The sequence below is a fragment of the Lissotriton vulgaris genome, chromosome 3_1 (genome assembly GCF_964263255.1).
Source record: "Lissotriton vulgaris chromosome 3_1, aLisVul1.2, whole genome shotgun sequence".
Taxonomy (NCBI): Eukaryota; Metazoa; Chordata; class Amphibia; order Caudata; family Salamandridae; genus Lissotriton; species Lissotriton vulgaris.
Window position 1 is genome coordinate 1,047,135,939 of NC_141689.1, and position 26,681 is coordinate 1,047,162,619.

Sequence of the window (26,681 nt, forward strand, 5' to 3'; positions counted from 1 at the left end):
ACACTGATGTTGTGCACACACATGTCCAAAGGACATGTGTGTGTGTAACGTGCAACTTAGAAAAATGCATTTAAATGCATTTTTCTAAGTTTTCGCTATTTACCACGAGGTTTCACTTTGCGGTAAATAGCGTTCCTAAATTGCGAATTCGTAATTTTAAAATGTTTCATGAATAGCATTTAAGGAATCTCTAATAGAGATTCCTTAAATGCTAATCCTCGCAAATTTGCGAATTCTTTATTAGCGATTTTTGCATTTGGGATGATGAATCCCAAATGCAAAAATTGCACTCGCAAAGGGCCAGATTCTCAGAATCTGGCCCTTTTGCGAGCGCATTTCGCTTGATGAATCTGGCTGTATAATCTTGGTAAAATGCGTGTTCTTGTTTTGCCAAGACCCCATGATGAAGTAATGTGCCTTACCATAGATGATGAGATAAGGGATTATTCAACACTAGGTTGGATATTTTTCAATTTTATTAACTGTAAAGCACTGCTTGCCGCTTTTTACTCACCCAACAACACTTTGCTGGGAGGAAGGTTGTGGGACCAATGGAGATATCTAGGAGCACAAGCCACATATGGAATTGTAGGTGATTCTTAAGTGTGACATTACAAGGCTTGTATTCCTGCTTGGCAACTGCCTTGCTATGATAAATTTGAGGGTGAAGCATTCAATGTAGATTACCTTTAGGAACCTGACATAGCGTGGAGCGGTGATGCAGTCTGTCCTAGGTGCCTGATTGACAAGATGATGTAAGGTGGACCGTGACCGACGTGGAATGCTTGATAGACCAATGCTATCTGTAAACTGAGTATAAGAAGTGCGTCTTTATGCCTCCCCACAATTTAAAGAAGTCCCCTATATAATAGATCCTGGGTTTCAGATGGCATTCCTGGAATTAGAGCCTTGTACATAAATTGATCTGTTCCTGTATTCTTCGTATCAGGGTGGGTAGGTGGATGTATTATTTATTTTTGTATTGATTAAGCATATTTCTATATCGCAAATATAGCTACATGTACACACGAACAAATCACATGAAACCGGAAATACACTGAATGCGAGGCATGTTTCTGTGGATGGAGTAGAGAAAAGGTTAACGTTGTGTAGGTGGTTGTAATTAGTCTTTCAGATGCAACCTCAATAAATGTGTTTTCAGCCTTATTCTGAAGGACAGAAGGTTGGGATTCAGTCCGACATCCTCGAGTAGATGGTTCCCGAATCTTGGAGCTAAATAGGAAAATGATTAGTTAATATTTTGGATTTGTTTTCACTTTCAGGATTCATAAGAGCAATCAAGGTTTGCTTCCACTATTTCTTTTTACCCCAGTAATGTCAAGTTGTCCTTAAGATACTTGGTTGGGCCTATGTCTATGGCACTGTGAGTAATGCATGCCACTTTTAAGAAGATTCATGTATTAAGAGGGAGACAGGGGAGTTCTTGCATAATGGGGGGGTCACATGTTCTAATGTCTGAGCACCTTTGACAAGCCAGGTACAACAAGCAAGCTGGCTTTGTGAGGCCCCAGTGCTGATTTAGGAGGTCTGGCCAGTATTGCATTTCTGACAAGCAAGTGGCTCCAAAGTCTCAAGAATACATGGAAAGTTTAAGTTTTCTGACAGGGTGAAGCTGGAATGAGGTGGTTTTAGTCAGTTTGGAGAGGTGAGGTGACATGAAGACATTTTGATCAATTGTGAATCCTAAATATTTGATGGCAGGGACCAAGGTAAACGACATGCCTTTGCTGTGAGATCTACAACCCATTTTTGGACTGAAGGAAATGCTTCATGAGCACAGAGGAGATGGAGGCATTTAGCATTGTAGTGGTTTCTCTTCACAGAGAATGAGCCCGTCCACGTTATAAGATCTTTCAGGAAGCCTTTCCAGGTAGTAATGTAGGAGTGGTGAGATACTTTAAGGTAAAATTGGGAGTCTTAGGCGTATTAGTTATCTCTCAGAGCTGTGCCAAGTTGTTTTATGTAATGATTGAATAGAAATCAGAGCGATAAGCTTAGTGGTACGCCCTAGTTGTAGGGGAGGCTATGTGATCTAAAAAACTCAATTTTAAAAGCTGTGATATTGATGTGATGAAAGATGGAAAATATTTCAGTAGTTGGCCTTTCTTTTCCATTCTTGCAAAACAAAAGATCAGTAGAGTTCCTTGATCAATAGTACTGAACGCTGCTTGTAATTGTACTGGGGTGTTTAACTAGAGTTAGAAACCCAACTTAAATATATAAGAAGTCATAATTATAATAACAATAATTATAATTATTATAATGAGGCTCTGACAGCTCGGAGTATATGATGATGATGATTAATAATTTTAATAGATAATTATCTCCACAATTTCGGAATCTGACCAGCAGGAGATAGCCAGCTCTATGTCAAATGTAAAATCTATACTAACGATCAACCAGAAACGTAGGGCCTTATTTACAAGGAATAAACGCAGCGCGGTGCGGCAAGCCATTTGGCTGCGCCGCAATGTTGTAATTCCGAAGCAAGGGGATGCATCGTATCTACAATGATATGACGGATCCATTAGCTCTCCCCCGCGTTGGCGCACAATTAGCTACCTTGCGCCTATACAGGCACCCTTGCACTATGGTGCAAGGGTGCTTGTGTCACAAGAATGATTGTTTCTGTGCAGAAAGGGACACCTTACTGCACAAAAACAATCACAAGAGGTGATTTCCTCTTCCTATATGTGCTTCAGAATGCAACACGCAAGGAAAGAGAAAAATAACGAGGAGAAATTAAAACATTTCTCCTCGTCGCACCTCCCTACGCCTCCCCTGGGAAGGTGTAGCATTCGGATGCATTTCCAGGTTTATGATTTCTCGTAAATCTGGAAATGCAGCAGAAGCCATGGGTGTTGCATGGGGCCACCAACACCTTTCACACAAAGAGTTTCTTGTAAAGGGACCATATTTACAAGGACATAAAAAGCCACGTAGGGTGGCTTTACATGTCCTTGTAAATTTGGGGAAGCAGGTTTCGCCACCGGTGTGTCACAAAAAGTGATACACTGGCAGCGCAAGGGGATTGTAAATAAGCCCCCTAATCCTAATGGATTCACCTGGGTCACTATTTAATTGTAAATGGATTTATGTGCAAAGGTGTTAACTCCACTATATGCTCATTGCCAGAAAAGAAAAAAATGCAGTCCCAGATCATTCTTGATGCCTATTCACAAAAAGGGCCAGTACTGCTCCCTAGCCATTTATCCATTGATAGCATTACTAGAAGTAGAAAAGAACTGCTTTGTGTAGGTAGTCTGATTTTTCTGCATGGGTACCCTGGATTTTTTGCCTTTTGCTGGACCCTATGGGGTAGATCTACAAGAAACTAACGCAGAGCAATGCATCAAGTCATTTGGCATCCTTGCACCATGGTGCAAGGATGCCAGCGTCATGGGGAGATTGTTTTTGTGCAGGAAAGGACACCTTCCTGCACAAAAACAATCAATTGAGGTGTTTTCTTCTTCCAATGCTGTGCTGCGGAATGCAGCACTCATTGAAAAAGGAAAAAAACGAGGAGAAATTAAAACATTTCTCCTCGTTGCACCTCTCTACATTCTGACGCATTTCCAGATATATGATTTCTCGTAAATCTGGAAATGCATCAGTGGACATGGGTGTTGTGTGGGAACACCCATTTCACGCCCCTAACATGCAGAGTGTTGCATGAACAGGGGCAAAATTTACAAGCACAGGTTAAGTCACACAGGGTGACTTTACCTGTGCTTGTAAATATCACTCAGTTGGCTGCGCCACCGGTGAGGCACGCAACGTGATGCACCGGTGGCGCATGGGGCTTGTAAATCTGACCCCTTATTTTTGGGCTTTAGAACTTTAGTAAAGTGCCTGTGCTCCCCCTTTAAACATGGTTAAATTGGTGTACACCTAATTGGTAAATTTGCTAAAGCCATACTAACGCATTTTGAGGAATGGGCTGAACATAAACAGCTGACACCCCACTACGAAACAGGCTTCCAAAGGAGCAGCAGTACTGAGGACATCTTAGTGGCATTATTAATGCTTATCCATCAAACCATCAACAACATACTCTTTTATACACAGCCTTTATCCATTTTAAATCGGCTTTTGACTTCAAAGATTGGGCAAATTATGGGGGAAATTTGTGCCGAGTGCATCCCCACAGGCATAATGAACGCTACTATCAGTTAATACTCAACCACTTGGGTAAAGATCAGAGTGGCCCCAGACATGACAAACTATGGAGAAAATCAATACATTAACAAGATTAAAACACGATTGCCTCCTAGTCCCTATATTATTTAGTTTATATGTAGCTGACTTAGAAGCCGCCCTTAAGAAATCCCTCTCTTCCCCCTAAATTATTTGGACAATCTCACAATAGCCTGCAATACACAGATGATACCGTGTTTTTAGGAAAAAAGGAAATTGGCCTTCAAATAAAATAAAATAAATTAAATTAAAAGAATTTTATGGAAATCTGACCCAGAAATTTAACAATGACAGGACAAAGGTGGTAGTTTTGGGACGTAAGATTCAAGAGAAAAGAAGTTGGTATCTAAACCAGAAAAAGTGGGACTGCACCAACAGATATAAATATTTAGGCTTATGGCTGGATGAGCGTGGTGGTACAAAGAGACAACCGGTGGCTATGAAAACAACTGCCTTAGCATTAAACACCCCTTTCTTTTAACTAATGGGCAAGCTATCAGGTCGTCACTGAGTCCACTCATGCGAATAATCAAGAGTAAACTTATGCCTACATTAATTTTTGGTTCAATAATATTCTACTGGAAAATTACCAAATGTGATACCACTCAGTACCACACCTACAGGTTTCTCTTCATTCTCCCGGATAACTCAGCGCAAACTCAAGTGCGACTGGAGTTCAATCTGCACAAGCAAGCATATATTCTTAATGTCTTCTGCATAGCCTATTCCACCAAATATAGAGCAGCCCCAGAAAGGTCCCTAAAACATCTATTGTGGAAGGTCATAAACGACTCTGTAAACACAAACCCATGTGGAATGTATCTAGAACTTCCCATAGAAACTTTGCAGTTACAAACCATGTGGACATTAACCTTTCCTCCCCAAGAAACAAAAAAAGCTAGCACTAAAGCAAGCAGAATAATACCTTTTGTCGAAGACTGCCTAATCTGGGGGAAAAAGAAGCATACGCTGGGTGGTATTAAATGCATATGAAACCATTTCAAAGTAAAGGTACTGTTACCTTCTGCTCAGTATAGAGAGGAAGAGACGGTTACTCAGAGCCAGATTTTGCTTGCTGCCAATAAGGGTCTTCCACTATGGCTGTCTCAGAGGCACACTGTTTATCACTTGCAGATTGTGTAACGCTAACAAGGAGACATTGCTCCATATAGTTTACACTTGCAAGGAACTCACAGCCCGAAGGCGGAAGTTTTTAAGACAATCGATCCTGAAGTTGAACATCTGAAACTAAACTGACGCTACAAAAGCACGTGCCAACCGCAATTAACTGTCTGTTTTTTAACCCGTTGGCTGATGCCGTCGGCCAACGGTCATTGCAAGCACTACCTTGGTAGTGCTGCGAACGACGGTTGGCTGACGCTGCTCCACCCGTTTTTCGAACGTTCAGCACTGGAGCTGAACGTTTGACGCAGCAAACGGGTTAAAAAGAAAATTGGACATTCTTATACATAGGATCACATTGCTTGATATCATAAACCAGGTGAGCTAAGCCACCTATAAGATCATGAACATTCAGTTGTGAAACCACACATGTAGTAGCATGAATGCCTGCGTTGCAATGATTTTAAAGAAAGGTACTTTGCCCAATGTCTTATAAGGACAAGAAATTGTAGTTGTAAGATTACAAATGTGGTGGTTTCAATGGTTGTATTAATTTGCAATGACTTTAAATAATTTTGGAATCAAATTTTCTTTTCTTACTACCTACTGATAATAAATTGAGCAGACAGAAAAAAAAGATACGCGATTACATAGCATTGTTGTTATCAACAGTAGAATAAGCAGCAATAATACTTCAGCTTGCACTAGTAATACTATCATTAGTACTGTTACAACTAATATAATTAGCTGAAGATTTTTAATTTATCCAGTATTATGGGTATCTTTCATAGATTCACATGCCTGAATCATTCCATATTTTTCTCTTCAAGATTACTCTTGTAGAGGAGTGCTAGAGTCAACTATGTCTACCACTCCTAAAAAAGGGCTCTTTAGACCCTGTGCCTCGTGTAGTAAACTGAGGCTGCATGTAGATGACAAACATGAAGACTGCCTCTACTGTCTCTACCCTGATCATTCTGCCAAGGATTGTAAAGTCTGCCGCACGTTCTCTGTCAAGACTTTTAAGGACAGAGAGGGACGCCTGCTCCTGTGGCTTAAGAGACTAAAGGACAAGGATCAGACAGTCTCTTCAGGTGAGAGCGAGTGTTCCATCAGGAGCTCACACTCCTCTGCCAAAAGGCCGAGACAGACATCTCCAGGTCCGTCTGATATGCCTCCTCAAAAGAAGACGCCAAAGTCTTCGGAGGGTCGTCCAAAAACCATGTCAGTTAAGACTTCTCTTCAGGAAGCCACCTTCAAGAAGCCTGTGTTGGTGTCTTCTGCCATGTCTGTGACAGCGTCGACAATATCCATCTCTACGTCGACAGCATCAGCCATCACCACCTTGTCGACAACTACCTCAGCATCGTCGTCGACGGGTAGGTCTATTCCATTTATAATTCCTGTCAAAAAAGTGTTGACGACGCCTCCGTCGACGACAGCTTCCACGTCGACGAAGTCGAAGCCATCGTCGTTGACAACGATCCCATCGACGTTGACGACACCATCGTCGATGATGTCATCGTCGACAAAGCCGTCGACGAAGCCATCGACGTCGACACCAGCGTCGACGAGGCCGACGACTACCAGACTACGTTGTCTCAAGAATCGCAGCGAATTTGGAAGTGTCTGTTCCAACACAACATTTAGCTGAAAGCGGAGTATGTCCCAGGAGCAGACAACACCCTGGCAGACTCGCTAAGCAGGCAACGCTCCATTTGCCACGAGTGGGAGCTCGACCAACATGCTCTTGGCGCAGTATTCTCCTGATGGGGCAGACCTCACCTGGATCTATTTGCGACGGAGAACAACGCAAAATGCCAACATTATGCAAGCTGGCTTCCCCAGAAAGGATCTCTCGGGGATGCATTTTCGATCGCATGGTGCAACGTCTTTGCTTACGCTTTTCCTCCTTTCCCCTGATCCCCAGGGTCCTCCGGAAACTGAAAGCAGAGCGTTGCACCCTGATCCTGGTAGCCCCAGCGTGGCCGCGCCAACACTGGTTTACAGAACTACACATTCTGTCGCTGGAGCCTCCGATTCCATTCAGGCCTTACCCGCATCTCCTCACTATGAACCAGGGGCAAGTCCAGCATCCAGATCCGACATCTCTCAGATTATCGGCTTGGCTCCTGAGTTCATAGAGTTCCAGGAATTAGATATTCCTCAGGACTGCAGGGTCGTCTTAGCCCGGGCCCAGGCTGACCAACAAGACGTATTCCCTTAAGTGGAAGAGATTCTGTTTGTGGTGTAAGGCTAACAAACTGCACCCGTTCTCGTCATCTCCGGCACGCTCTTCGTCTGGTATTTCCCTATGGTCCAATAGACTGGTCAAGCAGTTTCTGAAAGGATTATTCAGGACCTATCCTCCAGTGAGACCTGTACCACCTACATGGCAACTCAATGTTGTCTTGGCTCAGTTGATGAAACACCCCTTTGAGCCAATGCATAAAGCGGATCTCAAATACTTGTCATGGAAAACAGCTCTCTTGCTGGCTCTCACGTCAGTAAGGAGGGTGAGTGAGCTGCCGGCTTTCTCTATTCAAGACCCGTTCCTTCAGTTCAAACAGGACAGAGTCATTCTACGGACTAACCCCAAATTCATACCAAAGGTTCCGTCTGCTTTTCATCTAAACGAACCCATTGTCCTGAGATCTTTCTTCCCGAATCCATCTTCAGCAGCGGAGAGATCTCTACATTCCTTGGACCTGAAAAGATGTCTGAAATTCTACATTCATGGAACGGAACAATTTCGCAAGTCCAACCAATTGTTTATTGCCTTCAGCAGGCCCAGGAAGGGCCTACCATTGACAAATTAGAGCATTTCAAGATGGATCTCTGCGGCCATCGCCTTCTGCCACCAGCAGGCGGGACATCCTCTGCCCGCCAAAGTTCGGGCTCATTCCACTAGAGCGGTTTCCACCTCCATGGCGCTCTTTTCTGGGGTGCGCATTGTCGACATTTGCAGAGCCGCGACATGGAAGGCACCACATACGTTCACCAAGCACTACTGCTTGGATTCGGAACTTATGAAGGATGCAGCAGTGGGACAGGCGGTGCTCCGTCATCTATTTCATTAGAGGTGAGCCTTCTTCCTTTCATCCCACCTTTCCTATTACCTAATTGCACATTTCTTATCCTGCTACTGTTTGCAGTTTATTGTGTTGCACTATTGATAAGGTATTATCAAGTGTATTACATGCTATATTATGCGAAATGTGCTGCCTATTGTTTGCTACTCTGAGTCAGGCATGTGAATCTATGAAAGATACCATAATACTGGATAAGAAATGCGTTACTTGCCTGTAACTGCAGTTATCCAGTATTGGTATCTTTCATAGATTCACATGCAACCCACCCGCCTCACCTGGAAGGGCTGACCTTGGTTCTCTCAGTAGGTACTACTTAGCACTGTGCTTACGAAAATCTGAGGGACTAGGGCTCCTTCCAGGAAGGTTTAGAGGGTGGTAGTAGCTGATTGGCTCCTGGCCAAAGTTTGGTCCTTTTTACAAAAGGACCTGGATAGGTTACTAATGTGAGGCCTCTGGCCTATTAGTATGTATATGTCTATATGACATTACTGTTATTATGTACCGGTGACTCCCACCCCGACGACGGGGAATGATTCAGGCATGTGAATCTATGAAAGATACCAATACTGGATAACTGCAGTTACAGGTAAGTAACGCATTTCATTTAGATTTTGACTGCAATGGTGCTTCTGCGTTGTATACTACTCTTTTAGGAAACAGGTGTAAGAAGAAATGCATTACTCACCTGCTTAAAACTATTATTAAAACTATTACCAATATTACTGATATTTATAATGTGATGCTGTACTGAAATATTCTAGTTTTAAGCTAACATCTTGCTTGTTTTTCTTTTTTCTTTAACAAATCAGGCGTCACCATTGTCCTCATCTTCCAACCAAGATTTTTGATCCTGCGGTGAAGCCAAGCCTAATCTCAGAGTACGTAGACCAATACCCTCTTCGCCAGCCTCAGCCTGCCAAGTCTTACAAACCATGTCAAATATATGAACGACCGACTGTAAAACTTGATGCCTTGTCCACTTCCAGGTGAGCAAAATCGAGAGGAGGATGAATGAACACCCAATGCAAATTGTATAGAAGAACACTGCAGCTGGAATTATCTGTCTAGACTGCGCTACCTCTAGAACAGCGGCCACAATCACACTGCTTTGGTCAAATGTATGCAGGGATGCTTAGTAAACTAAGTAATATGAGTTACTAATTAAATGTAAGGTCTCTGTGACTATTAAAGGACAGAGGGTGCAGATTGCTGAGAACTAGCACTATAAAGATGTATTGTGCATGCAAGCTCATTTTCAAGTTTAAAAAAAATCTGATTTAAAAAAAGAAAATAACGGATGCATTTTGTTTTCTGTATATATTTGCTTGTTAGAACACATTTTTCACAATTCTTTGCTCTTCAGTTGGATACAAGATCTTGTTTTCAGCGATGCATATATTCATTTTAATGTTTAAGTATATATCAATCAATTAATCAATCAGCATTTGTACAGAGCAGCACTGTCACCCCTAGGGGTATCTGGGTGCTGGGGCTGCAGGAGCTCAGTCGAAAAGCTAGGTCTTTAGTTTCTTTCTGAAGTCCGCCAGAGAGGGTGCTGTTCAAAGGTGGAGGGGCATATTATTCCAGGCTTAGGCGGCATAGGAGAAGGGGCGGCCCCAGCTGTGGCTGTGACAGATTCGAAGGGTGTTCGCAATGAGGATCTAAGGTGTCTAGCAGGTAGATGAAAGCTGAGCCGTGGTTGATGTAGGTCGGCCCTTGATCGTGTAGGGCTTTGTAGGCATGCATGAGAATTGAACTGGCATCTCTTCTGGATGGATGGGGAGTCAGTGGAGGTTCCTAAGGAGGGGGTGATATGCGTCCAATTGGAAAGGTGCAGGATGAGTCTGGCTGCAGCGTTCTATATGGAGGAGCTGTCATCCCATGTGGATACAGTGACGAATGCAGCGGAGAGGTCGAGGAGAATGAGGGGCACTGTCTTTCCGTGGTCAAGGAGGGTTCTGATGTCGTATGTGGCAGCGACCAGCGTGGTTTCTGTGCTGTGGTTGGCATGGAATCCTGACTGGTAGGCGTCAAGCAGGTGGTTTTATTCCAGGTATTCGGTGAGCTGTTGGTTGAATACCTTCTTAAGTACTTTGCCAGGGTAAGGGAGCAAGGAGATTGGTCAGTAATTTTTGAGTTCATTGGAGTCGAAGGGGGTTTCTTTAGGAGGGGTAGACCTTTGCCTGTTTCCTTCTGTCCAGAAAGGCTGCTGTGGTGGTGGAGGCATTGATTATGCTGGTGAGTTCCGTGCTAATTTGGTTGGTTCTGAGGTTGAAGAAATGGGAGGGAGGGGTCAGTGGATGCCCTTGAGTGATTGGATGCCCTGATAGCTGAAATGGTTTGTGCGGTGAGTGGAGACCATGTGGTGATCCTTCAGCTGGTGCGAGCTGGTTGGCTGAGGCTGTTGAAGTTGAGCGCAGTGGGTTGGGAGTCAAAGTTGTTTTAGAGTATGGAAATCTTGCTGTGGAAGTAGTCCCAGAGGGTGTCGCAGAGTTCTTGGGAGGGGTGGATTATGTTCTCTGGCTGTCGAATTGGAGAAATCCTTGCTATTTTTAAAAGTTCTTTTATGTGGTTGGCTGCTGTGCCGATGTGGGCTGTGATGGCTGCTCTCTTGGTTTCTTAGATGTGCAGGTGGAAATTGCTGAGGATGCTTTGTGAACCTCTCTGTCGGAGGTGCTCCTTGTGGAGCACCATTATTTTTCAAGTCGGTAGCAGTTATGCTTGGTGGTTCTGAGCTCTGGTGTGTTCCAGCTGGTGTGATTTCAGGTTTTCTTTGTTTTTGCTTGTTTCCTTGGGGGTGACTGTCAGCGCATTTGGTGATCCATGTGAAGAAGTTCTGGACGGCCTGTTCCAGGTCTGATGAAGCTTCGGGTTGGGTGTTGCTGAGGGCTTGAGTCCACTGTGTCTCTGTCAACTTGCCCCAGCTCCGGTGTGGGGAGCTGTGATGTTTGGTGATGGTGTGCCTAGTCCTGGAGATGGGGAAGTGGATGATGTCGTGGTTGGACCAAGTGAGTTCTGTGTGGAGTTGGCATTGTTGGGGTCGTCGACGTGGAACTCGAGATTGCTGAGTAAGATGTAGTGGTCGAAGTCGATGACTAGGGGGGCGATGAGGTAGGAGATGGTGTTGCAGAAAGCCGGTCAAGGTCCTAGGGTCTAATTAAGTGTGTGGAGGGGTGATAGGTCCTGGTCCCCTACTCGCTGTAGGTTATTAAGCAGTTCTTTTAGTGGCACTTGCCCTTAACAGAGGGAAGCCCCTAACCCCCTACAAAAAACGAGTTCCAAAGTGATTGTCAGGGCAAGTCTGATTATCGTACGATTTCAGGAAAAATTTGCAATAAGCAAGGCTTCATGGTGATAGTTGTTTATAAAAGGTGATGTCACTCTGTCTGTGAGGATGAGCATAGAAGTGACTGACAGCCAACACGTGTTTCACCCCTTTACATGGTCATCCGGCCTGGGGCTTCCTCAGGGCTATTATATTACAGGTGTAATGCCGGTCCGGTTTGTCTGGAACAGTTGTTGTGGCTCCTTGGGTCTGTATACGAGGGTGCCTCTTATTGTAGTCTTGGTGTCGGCTGTAGTTGGGAGTTGAGGTGTTCCATGATGGGTGTGTGGTCATCATTGGTGGTGATGCATCATATGGTTTCCTTGAAGATAATGGCGATGCCTCCACCATGTTTGTTGGTCCTGTCTCAGTGTATCATCTTGTAGATGTCGGGTGTTGTGGTGGCTATGTGGGGCTTGGAGGAGGGGCTAAGCCATGTTTCGGTGATGAAGGCAATGTTGGGGAATAGGATGGTGATGGTGTCGAGGGATCGGGCGTTGAGTAAGATCCATTGGAGCAGTTCCAGGTTGTCTGTGGTCTTCTGGGCGGATGTGGGGCAGGATCCTCTGTGGGCTGGCAGTCCTGTATTGCAGGAGAATCAGCCATGGCAGCAGGTGAAGAGTCCTTTGGTTGTTCGCAGGGAGGAGGTGCAGCAGTTGGTGCAGCGTCCAGGGCTCACAGATCTCAAAGCAGAGTTCCTGTGGGTGTCTGAAGGGCCAGGGTCCCTGTCACGTTTAGATTTCAGTGCAATTACAAATAATTTTATTTTCGTCTGGCAAGTGCCATTCAAAAATAAAATTAGAAGTGTTTAGGTAATAGATTACAGTAAAGTTGCATAAAAATATCGAACAATGTGGGTAAAAATTGAGCTAGGACTCTAGAAAGTGGAACACAATATTAATTAACAGGTATTCTGTTTTGCAAGTCATTTAGGGACAGGTTGTCAGTTTCACTTACTTTTCTCTTTGACTTCTTCTGCATAAAGGGGAATGGCATTACATCGTTTAGGTAAGGCCAAATCCAAAGACGGGATCAGTCTTCGATTTTCAAAAACATTTTTAAGATGAACCGTTTAGGGCCATATGCACACACGGTTCTTATGGCCACAAACACTACAGTAATGAGGGATTTGGAAGCCTGTAGAATCTTAATTAAGAATGTAAATTCTACAGTTCCATAACTAGTTCATTTGTATTCATGAAGCAGGGACTTTGCAGCCTCTTCACCACAAAATGCATTCTCTTGCTTGTCAACCAAGTCATGGCGGTGTAAACACAATTGCATCAGTTGCTGCAATCAACTTGAAGTGATTTTGCCTCCACACAGTACATCCACTTTGTTATTACAGAAAAGGTCTTTCTTCTTCGTTATAGGGAAGCTTACGTCCCTCATGAGGTGTTACGACGAATATGGAAACAACCAGACGCGTACAAGCCAGGCATAGGGGACATGGACATGCTTACCACCTATAAGGAAGCATTCAATCCATACTGCGTCGAGAAAACAGCTTCCTTCCGACCAATTTACAAGAAAAAGGAAATTACTGCAAAAATGGACACGGTGCCCACGTATACAGGTAACAAATGTGAATAGCCAGAGCATTGTCCACGCATAGGTGCCAATTCACTACATAGCATTTCGTACAGACATAGAACACTTATTGAGTATCTTTGGGCCTCTCAAACTTTTCAAAATTAAGCAAAATTAAATAGGAATTACAGTACCCAATACCTTTTAGAGGGGAGGGCATATTGAATGATACTGCCCTACACAACCTCCCCCAGACATTTTAAAATGTTGCGTCCACATGAAGGCAAAGTTTCATTTTTAAAAATACTTAATAGCTCTCGTAGGGATCACAACCCAGTTGTATAATACTATATCAAGGTCGATAATATCAACCTTCAAAAATATTGAATTGACTATATCACCTACCACTGCATCAGCAAGGTAAATATATGTTTACTATTCTTAACTTCACATCAACTTACCTACGCTTTCCTTGTACGAGATAGGGTCGATGTAGTAAAAGTGATATTTTTGTCATGTGATATAAATATTGCATGTAGAATTATGTTCGTGTACCCACCAAACATGTTTTCTATTCAGTACTTCTTGTATGAGGTCTATGGAGTTAATGCACCTTATTTTCCAAACACTTTCTGACATTATGGGGCATATTTATGAGTCTTGCGTCACATTTGCACCACGCAAAGTGGTACATGCATGACTCAAGGCTCTGAGGTAAATTCATGAAGCCACCCAAAACCCCCTTGAGTGGCTTTAAGTGCCTCATAAGGGGGTGCAAGGGAGGCATTCCGTGGACATTGCAGTGGGTGTTTCCACACTGCATCACACACAGAAGGAGGAAAATGATGCTATAGATTTTTTTCATGCAGAAAGGCGCCCCTTCCTGCAAGAAATAATCCTGCCCGCAACGCAGGCACCCTTGCATGGGGCAAGGGTGCCTGGGTTGGCGCTAGGCTGTCAAGACGGCCCCAGTGCAGGGTAAAAGGACAGAAATGCACAGCAATTGATAAATACGGTGCATTCCTACCAACACTCTCTAAATGTGGCCCCAGACGTCTGAATGGGGAGTGTAAGTTGTTGTAGGTTTGCACAGCTAGTCTCAGTTGGGCCTTTGATAAGGTCAACATTGCTTCCCTGAGACCTAATTTGTTTTCGAAAGACTCTGAGGTCACATGGCCATGCTACTCAAAATACAGATATTATGGTCTTGATTCTTATTATAAAGACTGTCTACAACAATCACGAGTACAACAAAGCATGAAGTAGCCAGACTGATAAAATCAGTTCACTTTACATATAATATATCAGTGACATTTATGCATCAGCTGCAGACGCAAAAACACCTCAATACAAATAATATTTAGTGTTTTCTGATGGTTTAAAAAATAGATGGGTTGTATCACACACTTGGACACATTTTGAACATGGTAAAATCATTCTTTTAAACTATTTTTCCCAAGCACTTACTACCAGATATAAACTGGTAGCCAGCGCTATGGCAAAAACCAGAGCACATTCAACTGCGCTAAGCTACCAAATAGGCGTTATTGCTAAAAGAGGTGGAAATATTGTTTGCACTTGTCTTAGCCAGAATACTAAAGTATAAATGGCCCTAATACTCTACTTAGGCTACGTATGAAGAAAGTTATATGACAAATAAAGAAAATAGCAGTGAACTATTTTATTGTATGGCAAACTTAACATTCAGCCAGTCATATTGGAACTACAATAAGGAGAGAGGTTGCAGCACCTGAAAATGTAGAACCCCATGACGTTCATTTAGAGCTAGGAAGTAAATGAAAATCCTTCAATTTGTGGAAGAAATTCTAAAGATGGGCTAGAATGGTCTGGGACGAATTTCCTCCTCAAGATTATTCCCCTGGAGGAGGAAACTCAACCACTGGGTTCTATTCCGCGTTTAGAGTTTCATCCAGAAATCTGATGTTTTCCAGTTTCCTCTTAACCTCAAATGAGGTTCTGGGTCTAGAGTAGGGATGATTAGGAAGAGGGAGTTGGACAAAGTAAACAGAGAACTCTGATGTCAGGATGATGGTGCCTTATTAGATGCAAGAACAAAAGGAAGCTTTCCAAGGTGGAAAATGACAAAAAGCAAATGAAGCAGAAGAGATAGTCTAGTGAACTTGGGGCTAGATCGCATCAGTTGGACCATTGTGGGACAATTTTGCGCGGACACTGGGTAATTTTGCATTAGCCGTAAACTGGTATTTGCACCGACTGACTGGTGCACAGCCACAGCGTAGTTGTGCATTGGTCAGTTGGTGCAAATTCCATTTTGCTCTTGTCCTTCATGAAAAATGTTCACAAAATGCCATACAATTGCCTGGCGGCAGTGCAAAATTGTCGAGAAACTGCAAAATTGCCCCGCTCCAGTGAAATTATTGTGATATGGTTTCAGATCTCAATATTGTATTGGTGGGGCAGGTAGGGGTGTGTTCAAGTGTCCATGGGCTCAGCGTGTCTTTTTGTATCTGTGTGTGTTTGCATGCTTACGTGTGTACATAATGTGAGTGCCGTTGCAGCTTTACAGCGATGAGGCAACAGTGGAACCACCGTTTTTGCCACAAAGCAACCTACCTCTTCAGCCATTCCTTTTTAGGTTTTGCCTAGCCAATGCGTACGAAGTACGTATGTGCTAGGAAAAACTTAATGATATCTGTGTGTGGGGACTGGACCGTCCCCACTCTCTCATTGGCTAGCTCCATAAATGGAGGCTAGCCATTGGGAAAAGGCTCTGTCCGTCAATCTCGGACCAGATTCTGGGGCGTTCCCGAGAATTTTTGGCTTTTGGCTACGTCACGCTACGTCAGCCGAAAGCCGATTCTCGGGAACGCCCCCGAATCTGGTAAGGCACTAGTGGCACCCCGAGCGCTCTGCCGCCTTCTACTACGGTGCAAACGTTGCCTCCCTGATTGCCGCCGCTGCCCGGGCTAAGAATAACTTGAGGACCTCGCCGGGGCCGCGGAGAGCAAGAACGAAGGAGCTGCCCTCCCATTGGCTGAGGCGGTCGAGCACCCTCAGTGCCGCCGCGCTAGGAGTGGTTCTCGAGCCGATTCGCCGCGCGATCACTCACTGCCTCGATTATTGTTTATTTGACACAAGCCGGTGCCCACCCGGCATTGCCCCGTGCTTTCACTGCCGTCGGCCGGGGAGAAATCAGGAGACGCTGTCCCGCCTCCCGACATCTAAGCGAAAGTGGGAGATCAGTATTTTAAATTATCTCAGTTTGCTGTTGACCAACAACAGTGTTGTGATTCTGCTAAATTAACGTAACGCATGATTGTCGGCATGGCGCTGCTTTTTAAGGTGAGCCGGTGGCGCGTGTGCTGGGTTCGACTCAGGAGTGTTCGAAGGAGCTCTTAGCTCCCTGCAATGTGCACAGGACTTTAGTGTCGGTTGCGGTGCCTGCTCCAGCTGCGGAATGGTGCGCGGCACATTAGCAAGGAGGCAGGCTGCTTTAGTGTCGGTTGCGGTGCCTGCTCCCGCTGCGGAATGGTGCGCGGCACGTTAGCAAGGAGGCAGGCTGCGGGTCTGATGCTGCTATTACCGGCCCGTAAGAAAGCTAAGCAGGGTCAGGCCGGGTAATCTCTCGGATGGGAGACCATCTGGTAATGCAATGCCTCTCAGCGGCTATATCCGAATTCAATAATGTTATTAATTTCATGCTACGATAATTTACACTTTGAAGTGTTCAAGGCTCTTCTATAAATTCTTCCAAAACTGGGCAATTCCTCTTGGTGCAAGGGCTGGTGACATTTGCTGGTTTTATCCTTTGCTTTACTGTTTTGATAACAGCTCAACAATTTACAATATTTGCCACATTGTGGGTTTTGTATACTGATGAAACGCCTGCAAGTGTGAGTGATACGAGGAAGAGGGGTCACCTGGCTAGTGGTAACAGAGCCCTCTTGCACTGTTCTGTGCTGGCAAAGAAGCACACACTGCTGTCACCTGTCTTTGCGAGGGAAGCTTTAAAATAGAAATTAAAGGGGCCAGTGTTTTTCAGCGACGGCTCGTGGAGGGAGTTACGGTGGGGCAGGAGGGTGGGGAGGGGGAGGGGCAGGGCGGAGGTTGCTAAAAACCGGCATATGGATAATTGCAGGTAAGTAAACAATTTAATTAATAAAACGAATTTCGTAGTGCGCCTTGCATCGCAAAATGCAATGCAGTGCGAGCTACGAAATTCGTTTTATTAATTAAATTGTTTACTTACCTGCAATTATCCATATGCCGGTTTTTAGCAACCTCCGCCCTGCCCCTCCCCCTCCCCGCCCTCCTGCCCCACCGTAACTCCCTCCACGAGCCGTCGCTGGTGTTTTTATTATAAATGATCTCTGAATGCCAGCATATTTGGTGCAAAAGCGCCTTCTTAGAAGTAGTTTTACAGCACAAGTCTGAGCGTTTACGTTGAGGAAAAGCTTTGGAAAAAGTTATTGGAAAACGGATGCAGTTTAGGATATTAAAATGACTGTTAGCAGAACGGAGGAGAATTAATATGTTATGCCCACGCAGTCAGGGAAATAAAATAATTTGCATGTTTGCATTGGCATCAGGATGTGTTAAATATAATCGAACCGACCTGACACCGCCGGGTTTACTCGGTCGCATGATCAACCGGCCCGGGCCCCATCACTAGTCATTCCTCTCGTCCTAATGTCATCCACATTTAAGCTATCACCTGTCACAGCGCGAGCACCGATTTATGAAACAGCATGGCGAAAGCAGATCAGTCACGAGCAGGTGCGCAAAGTGATTTGGGACGGATCTATAGATGAACAGTCGGTAAGGTTAATTAGTACTGACGGAAACTTAATACCCACAGGGGGGGGCTCACTTCCTCGGCTTGACACTAGGTTTGCTTGCTGTTCGGGGAACTGCTTCCACATAGCTTGTGTGAGCTGAAAAGGCCAACCATGTTCAAATAAAACCCCTCTTTTGGCACCGAAACAATATAATTAAGGGTGACAGATCAGATATTCTTAATAAATCAGGGCTTTAAGTGGAAGTTTTTCAATTTATATACAACCCATAGTTGCTGCATATTTGTCTTATACATCTGTTTGCAGACAGACTTCTGTAGTGATCGCATTAACCAAATAAGCTTTACCACTAGAACAGTAGTACATTTGCACAGATTACTTTAACATACATTCCTGTCTCGCGTATGGTGTTTGTGTTCTATTTTGTATGCTGTTACGTTTAAGAGAAAGACCAAGAAAATATACTATTTAACTCAATCGTTTTTTGTTTTGGTCCTTGTCTCTGACCCTGCCTCCACAGCGCTCTGAAGTGTAGTAACCTTACTCGTGGTCGCTTTGACTGCGTATACAACAACAGTTTGGTTGTGTTTGTTGTAAAATTATATATTTCTGTCAAATGGCTTCAGATTTATTAGCAAAACAAAATTTTTCTTTCCCCGGTTTTGTAAAGCAAGTCCAAAATCAAACTCTCGAGCAGTAAAACTGATCGGGCATTTACTTATTTCATCTACATTAAAAATAATGAGTGAGCTGGCCCTCGGGCCTGGAATTTTTCACATGCCGGTTGCGCCGACCTCTTTTAAGTGGGCGCATTGACCCGCTGAGCTGCCTCTCTAGCCTGCAAGCCAGGAGGTTATTATGGGTCACCAGAGCTGCAATGCTGCATTGGTTTACGCCACATCAGCCTCTTGCGGAGGCTCGCGCAGCGTACGGAGGGGGTGTTGAACGGCTCCTGTCAGGATTGGGAGGTGGGGGCTGCGTCATGCGCGCGCAGTTTATTTTTCCAGGTATCTCGCGCTCTCCAGTGACGCCGAGATTGATGGATCGAATACAGACTGCGCAGAATGATAACTAATGCACACCAGAAGGGTCTGGTATCCTCTGTGGATGAGATCTAAAGCCAGAGTGTTATAATGTCACTACTGTCTCACGGCTCATCAACGATGTTGTAGAAAGCCCTGTGACTCGCATTAAATGTAGCATACTTCTTCTCTGTGTGGGTGTGTGTGGGGGGGCTCTGTGTGGGGGGGGGCTCTGTGTGGGTGTGTGTGTGGGGGGCTCTGTGTGAGTGTATGTGTGGAGGGCTCTGTGTGGGGGGCGCTGTGTGTGTGGGGGGGCTCTCTGTGGGTGTTTGTGTGTGGCATTTGCGAGAGATTAAGCTATTGGCATTGTAAATGACAATGCCATTTATTTATGTTAAAAAAAACCATAAATAAAAATAATGTCAAGAGCAATGCCAATAGCTCTAACTTTAACAAAGGCAAAACCATTGCATTGTAAATGCTTGTCATGTATTCCTTCACACTATCTTGGAGCTCCTCACCTCACCTTACAACATCTACCAGACCTTACTCACACACTAGCTCGCCCTGCCGTTCTCCCTTCTCCATAACCCTTTTCTTTCCCACGTTTTCCATTCTTACACTGGTTCCCACCCCAGTTATGTGATGCGGTTTAGTTATCCAACCTTTTTACTCTGGAGTATTGCATGACACTGCAATGCACTGTAAGACATTTCTTCCCCATATTCCTCCCGCATTTGCTCAGTTGTCAATATCGCTTGTAAACTTGATATGTCATTTGCTGGTTGCTGCATTCTGCTGCCACTATAACGTACATTGTCTATATCATCGTTGAAAAAATATAAATGAAGATGGTGTAGAAAAAAAATGGAGGCAACAGTGGGATTTCAAAGGATTTTTTGTTTTTTCTATGCGAGGTCGTGTAATACTAGTCCAAAGGAAGCAGTATGCAACCTCTTGTTTTCAGCTCGTGAAATTTGCCCAACGGAAATAAACATGTTCGCAACGTGAGCTGCAGCCACGCTGCGTGAGGAGGGAAGGAAACTGACAAGGAAGAGTCACTTTCCAAACCTAATTGGAAAACGTTCACAAGAGCTGCCACCTTGGAAGTATTTTCTTAGGAATTTGAGCAGTGAACAAGTCGTCTTTGAAACAGTATTTGGTGTCTGGCGATACGTGTTTCAACAAAGTTTAAAAAAAGCAGTGCAACAAGTTTGCATACTTTGTAGGTATATTTAGGATATTATTAAAAAAATATTTTAAAAATCCTACAGAATTAAGGACGTGCTTGCGCCTGGTCCTCTCTCCGTTGGCCTCCTCTTTCGTCGTAAGTGTCCTCCAAGACTACAACAGTGGTATCCAGCATTATAAAAGGGGTAATGATATTGCCATGTGCCTAAGTTTTGGGCTCTTCATGAAGTCTCTGGTTACAAACCCCCTGTATTTCTCAAGTGCACAGCATCCTCTGAAGCTGGAAAAGCATCCAATGTACACCTGGGCTAGGCATCAGCAGGTGGACCAAGAATGAAATGTAGTTGTCTGTGTCCTCTGAGGATCAACATTAGAGGTTGCCTCATCTCTTAGTGTGCCTCCCTTGCTAGGTTGAAGGGTCAGTGTGACCCAAAAAGACCACCCTAGCTCCAGAGGTCTTACCCTCTATTTTTTCCTTACGGTGTCACCAGTTAGGCCATGGGGTCCTATAAGGGTGGTTGGGTAGGGCAGGGCCTCTTTTGCTGTTGGCTTGGTGAATATTGTGGGGGCAGTGGGGGCTCCTGGAGCTAGCAGACCCCATGTTATGGGGTGAGCATAGGGTAGTAAGACCTGGGGTTCTGATCTCATCGACAGGTGTGAGTCTTCCTTTGGAAGGGTTGAGATAAACAGAGGCAGCTCACAAAATGAGTGACAACTTCAAAGTCAAAGTCTTGGATCCAAGGCGCTATGTGATAACAGCTCGTCATCACTGAAGTGCAAAAGTAAAGTGTACTAAGGCAGGAGATGGGAATGAATGTGCCTTCCTGTATATGTATATTAATATAGCTTAACAGTATTTCTTATTTTGTTAATGAGCTGTTTCTTGATGAAGGGTAATTTTGGGCTTTTTGACTATTTTAGATTTTTTTAAAAGAAGGTTGGTGAATATGAATCAACCGGGGAGAAATGTCACTGGCCTCGAGAATGCCAGTGGGTTTTTAACAGCACTTATAGGTATATTTTTTGAGCCTTGGCGATATGGAGATTTGATGTGTGTTACAAAAATATCCTGACCATGAATGTTGGTAGAGTGGGCTTCGGGAGCAACCTGTTGTGAGCAAAGAAGTGTTTGTGCCTTTCGCATCTTTGACATTAAAAGAGTCCACTAATCAACTGTGGACTGGGATGCTCCAGCTTGACTTATTTGTTCGAGGTAACATTAGAAAAGTGGTCCCATAGGGAGACGTAATTTCAGTCGCAAACCACTCTGTAACGAGGGTGGACAGATGAAGTTTACAAAAACATTTCTCTTCTGAATTGCTACAATTACAAAGATATTGCAGGGTCTCCTGCTAGACAGATGTATACCAGAAATATACAAATTTGGAAATCGGTCAAATATGGTACATGTCTGAGGTAAGAGCCTTTATCTTCTGATGTATAGTCACAGTTCGGTAATATGCAAGCGCCCCAGAGGTACTGTGGTACTGGGCTACCTCTAAATTATGAAACCAAATTCAAAATGTCGAAAACCTTTCAACTTCTGGTAAAAGTTGCAAGATCCCAGTATTGCTGGCTACTGGATAGTTTGGATATCTTTTAGTTAACTCGAGGATTTCTAAATCTTCAGACTGTTGTCACTTAAGAACTGTAGATCATAGCCTCCGTAGTCTAATGTTCTGGAACTCCTAAGACATCTCTCTAGCTTTTAGTGGTTTTTGGTCTCTTTAACCTTGAGCCGTCATTTGAGATCCAGGCCTCAGGTCGGTCAATAATTATAGGTGGACCTAGCGGTCCTATTTCGAGGATTGAGATCCAGGGGAACAGGAGCCAAGAGAATGATGGATCTCTGCACAGGGCCAGTGGAAGGTCCTTGAGTTGAGACTTAGGAAATGTATAGTAGCCAACATTAAAACATGCCAGCTCTTAAGACCATCTTGGATGAATAGTGTGTGTTTGCCTAGCAGGTTGTGAACAGTCGCCATGACTCACCGGTAGGGGGCTCAGATGGGGGTTGGCGCTGGGGCAGGTTTTAAAAATAAAAAATAAACGTACCTTACCGGATCCTGCGCCGCTTCTGCTCCTGGCCGGGTCCCGCGTTTTCCTGCTGCTTTCCTGCTCTCCTGCCTCCGGTAGGAACAGGAAGCCGGCATTCTCCATCCCCTCCCCTAAGCCAATCACAACGCTGCAATGGCAGCGTTGTGATTGGTGGGGACGCCGCCCAGCCGGCACCTATGCAGAGGCCATTTTCTCTTTGTAGGCTGCATGCAAGCTACATAGAGAAAATGTAGAGTGTGCATGACTGGTTTGGTCAGCCACAGAGGGCCGACAAAACAATCAGGGCCCACAGCATTGGGCAAGCCCCTCCTCCCTCGACCCACCCAACCAGGCATACCCTTCTGTTTTCTCACAGTGCGAGAAGCAGAAGCATAAAATGGTATTTAAAATACCATTTTTGGTTTCTGCTTCTCGCACTGTGAGAATGTAGTGGGGCGACGCTCCTCCGTCCTAATGGAGGAGCTGCCCCTGGTTGTGAGTCTTATTTTAAGAAGGAGACTTTATGTTGGCTTTGGGAAGCATGCTCACTGGACAGACCTGTGCTGCCCTGCACTTAAGCCACTGGTTCGTGAGCCCTGCAGGTCTCATCTGTGGCTCAGCAGAGTTGTCACAGAGCAACAGGTTGATCCTGAGTGTCTAAAGAAAGTAGATGAGTCAAGAAGCCATTAAAAAGTGACTCTTTTGTCTATCTGGGGATGGGGAGGAGACCACACTCCAACTAGAGGCCTGGCCTGAGGGAACAAAATGCAATGGTGCTGGGGCACATGAATGTGATAGAATGAGCAGGGTTCAGATATAATTGAAATGGTCTATATGAACTCCTTATAAAATGCCTGCAACAAGACTGGTGAAAAGAAGCTCCTGCTCACTGGACCATACTCAGACAAAAGATTGGTCTGGGACAGTCGTCAAGTTCAGTGTCTAATTAAAGCAAGTCTACCTCGAAATTAGGCATATATAGAACAATTATGGGACAAATTTATGAAATAGTTGCTTCACCCTTGTGCCACAGCATGCGGTGCCAAGAGTGATGCAACTCTTAAGTTAGATTTCTCAAGCCGTGCCAGGCCACGTTCAGTGGCTTGATAAATCTAGAGTAGCGCAACGCAGCACAAATCGCTGTGTTGCTTTACCCCTGGGGGGTATTCCATGGATGGCGCTTTGGTGCTTTAGTGTTCCGACTCATCCACCCGAATATTTTGGCACTTTCCCAGATTTGCCATTACAGGTAGACCTGGGAATGCATTCTGCAGCACACATAGAAAGAGGAAAATGCTTTCAGGAATTTTTTTAGGACGTTTTCCCTTCCTGCACAAAACCAATCCTGCTTACAATGCAGGGACCCTTGCACAATTGTGCAAGGGTGTCTGCGTTGGCGCTAGGCACCACATTGTGTGCCAGTGCAGAGAAAAGGCAGGACTAGCTACCAGATGGGTGATTGTAATTCTAGATCACATTAGACTGAATTCTGATCTCCTCTTGAATTGATAGGATCTAAAAACTCACTTCATCAGACTATAAGTTCCTGATTAAATTTCTCTCTTGTGACTCTTCTTTTATATCTTTCATTCATAATTATGAGTTTTGACTGTAAAGCTCTCCGCTGTCATGTGACAAGGTCTGCACTATTGAAATGCTTGAAATAAATAGAAAAATGCCATTCAGTGGTGAAACTGTGGAAGATGCCACTTCTGGGAAGTTTGACAATGTGGTGAAGTGAGGTCCATAAATGTGTCATGACGAAGAAAAATTTATAAAAAATGAATTCGTAGCCGTGCTGGGCAGATTGCATTGGTGGAGTCAGTACCATGTCAGAGCAACAATTTAGGTACTTTTGCCCAAGATATATGGTGGAATTCTAACCAGCATTCAAGGCAGTAGTTTTGTCCTGCTGCGGTGTTCTTCTTTTCAAGTAAAACGCATTAGTTCCCCCCATCTCTCTTGCTGCTAGTCGTTATCTGACTACTCTTCAGCACAACAACAGCATGTCTGGATCAGTGGTTCTCAACCTTTTGACAGTGGACCCCCACTTAGGGGCCAATTATGATGTTGTTAGGAAAGCATTCCCTCCGAATCGGGTTAGGAATGCTTTCCGAACTATTCATTTTCAGGGAGTCCTACCGACCGATTACGATGTGTTTGGATACTTACGGTTCAGTCGGACTTGCATTGACTCCAATGGGAGCCTGTGTCCCGAACGAGAACACAGGCTCCCTTTGGAAAAAGTGGTGGGTGGGGAAAACCTTGCACCCTGGGACAGGCACCCCATGGTGCCTGCCACATTGTGCATGGTTGGGAAGAGGGGTCCCTTGGGTACATCCACAGGCCACACTCAGAAGTCTCCGGGTGAAGGTGGGCCTGCAACTGGCCCCCAAAGACCGATTCCCAAAACTGTTTCATCTTGGGCAAACCGATTCGGAACGGCTGTCCGAATCGGTCTACGTACTCGCTCGTTCAGAAACCGTCTCCATTGGGCTGTACGATTTGGCTCAGAGCGACTCAGGCTGCCTGAATCCCCTTTGGAACCGATTCGGACTGCCCAGACGCCTTCCTTGCATTTTACTCGGTCATACGGAAAGCCGACGATTCGGTAGGAAACAAGGGTTCCATATCGAATTCGACAATAACGGATCCCATCCGGAGCCCTTCCTAACGACATCGTAATCGGCCCCTTAATCATTTCTCGAACTAGAATCCAGGGATCCCCGCTGAATAGATATTGGAAACCTGGGATCCCGGCCTAAGCAATTTCGATGATTTGAACTGAAAAACAATACACAAAAATACAGCAGCAAGCATTCTCAAAGGCAGTGCACAACTGATTAAATATTTAATTTCATTCACAAACAAATATTTTGAAAAACAAAATTACTTTAATGGAAAGTTGGAGCTTTTCTAAATTCAATAGAGGCCGCCAAACTATATTTACTTTGATGCATTTGCTCTGCTCACATGATATAATCTGAGGATACCAAATAAGGGGCATAATTACGAACCCTGTTGCATCGCTCTTGCACCATGCAACATGATGCAAGAGCGACACAACACAAACAAGAGATTTATGAAGCCACACAAGGCTACCTTGCATGGTCCTCGTGGTTTTATAAATATCAAGTAAGTAATAAAGCGCAAGTCATTGCGTTGCATTACTGTTCAAGTTCCAGTTCAAGTTTAAAATTTGTATAGCGCACTACTCACCCAGAGGGTCTCAAGGCGCTTGAGGGAGGGGGGGTACTTTACTTATCGAATATCCAAGTTTTTAGTTGTTTTCTGAAGGAGAGGTAGTTCTGTGTAAGGCGGAGGTGGGTGGGGAGAGAATTCCAGGTCTTGGCCGCTAAGTAGGAGAAGGATCTCCCCCCCATGGTGGATCTTTGGATGCGTGGAATTGCGGCGAGGGCTTGATTGGACGATCTTAGTTGGCGGGTGGGGGTGTAAAAGGACAGGCACGTGTTGAGGTATTCGGGTCCTAGGTCGTAGAGGGCTTTGTGTGCGTGGGTGAGGAGACGGAACGTTATTCTCTTGTAGACGGGGAGCCAGTGGAGGTCCTTCAGGTGACCGGAAATGTGAGCTTGGCGGGGGATGTCTAGGATGAGTCTGGCTGAGGCGTTTTGGATGCGTTGGAGTTTTTTCTGTAGTTTGGCTGTGGTTCCGGCGTAAAGGGTGTTTCCGTAGTCCAGTCGGCTTGTGACCAGTGCATGGGTGACCGTCTTTCTTGTTTCGGTGGGGATCCAACGGAAGATTTTTTTGAGCATACGTAGGATGTTGAAGCATGATGATGAGACGGCGTTGACTTGTCTGGTCATCGAGAGGGAGGAGTCCAGGATGAAGCCCAGGTTACGTGCGTGGTCCGTTGGTCTGGGTGCGATTTCCAGGGCCGGTGGCCACCATGAGTCGTCCCAGGCGGAGGGGGATGATCCTAAGATGAGGACTTCCGTTTTGTCCGAGTTCAGTTTTAAACGGCTGTTCTTCATCCACTCGGCTACTTCTTTCATCCCTTCGTGTAGGTTGGTTTTGGCAGTGTTTGGGTCTTTGGTGATGGAGAGGATCAGCTGGGTGTTGTCTGCGTAGGAGATGATGTTGAGGTTGTGTTGGCGCGCGATGGATGCGAGGGGACTCATGTATACGTTGAAGAGGGTGGGACTGAGTGATGATCCTTGCGGTACGCCGCAGATGACTTCGGTGGCCTCTGATCTAAAAGGGGGGAGGCGGACTCTCTGGGTTCTTCCGGCGAGGAACGAGAGGATCCAGTCTAGTGCTATTCCTTGTATTCTGACGTTGCTGAGGCGTTGTATAAGGGTGCTATGACAGACTGTGTCGAAGGCTGTGGAGAGGTCAAGTAGAATGA

General features: G+C 44.9%; 1 protein-coding gene across 1 annotated transcript in view; it reads left to right on the forward strand.

The window, feature by feature from the left end:
- The window catches only part of SAXO1 (stabilizer of axonemal microtubules 1), a 239,651-nt gene that overhangs the window by 75,530 nt on the left and 137,440 nt on the right, over positions 1-26,681 (forward strand). Inside the window, exons 2-3 of the mRNA XM_086963614.1 lie at positions 9,242-9,418; positions 13,131-13,333. Coding sequence (XP_086819740.1) covers positions 9,242-9,418; positions 13,131-13,333 — 380 coding nt within the window. The remainder of the gene's footprint in view (positions 1-9,241; positions 9,419-13,130; positions 13,334-26,681) is intronic.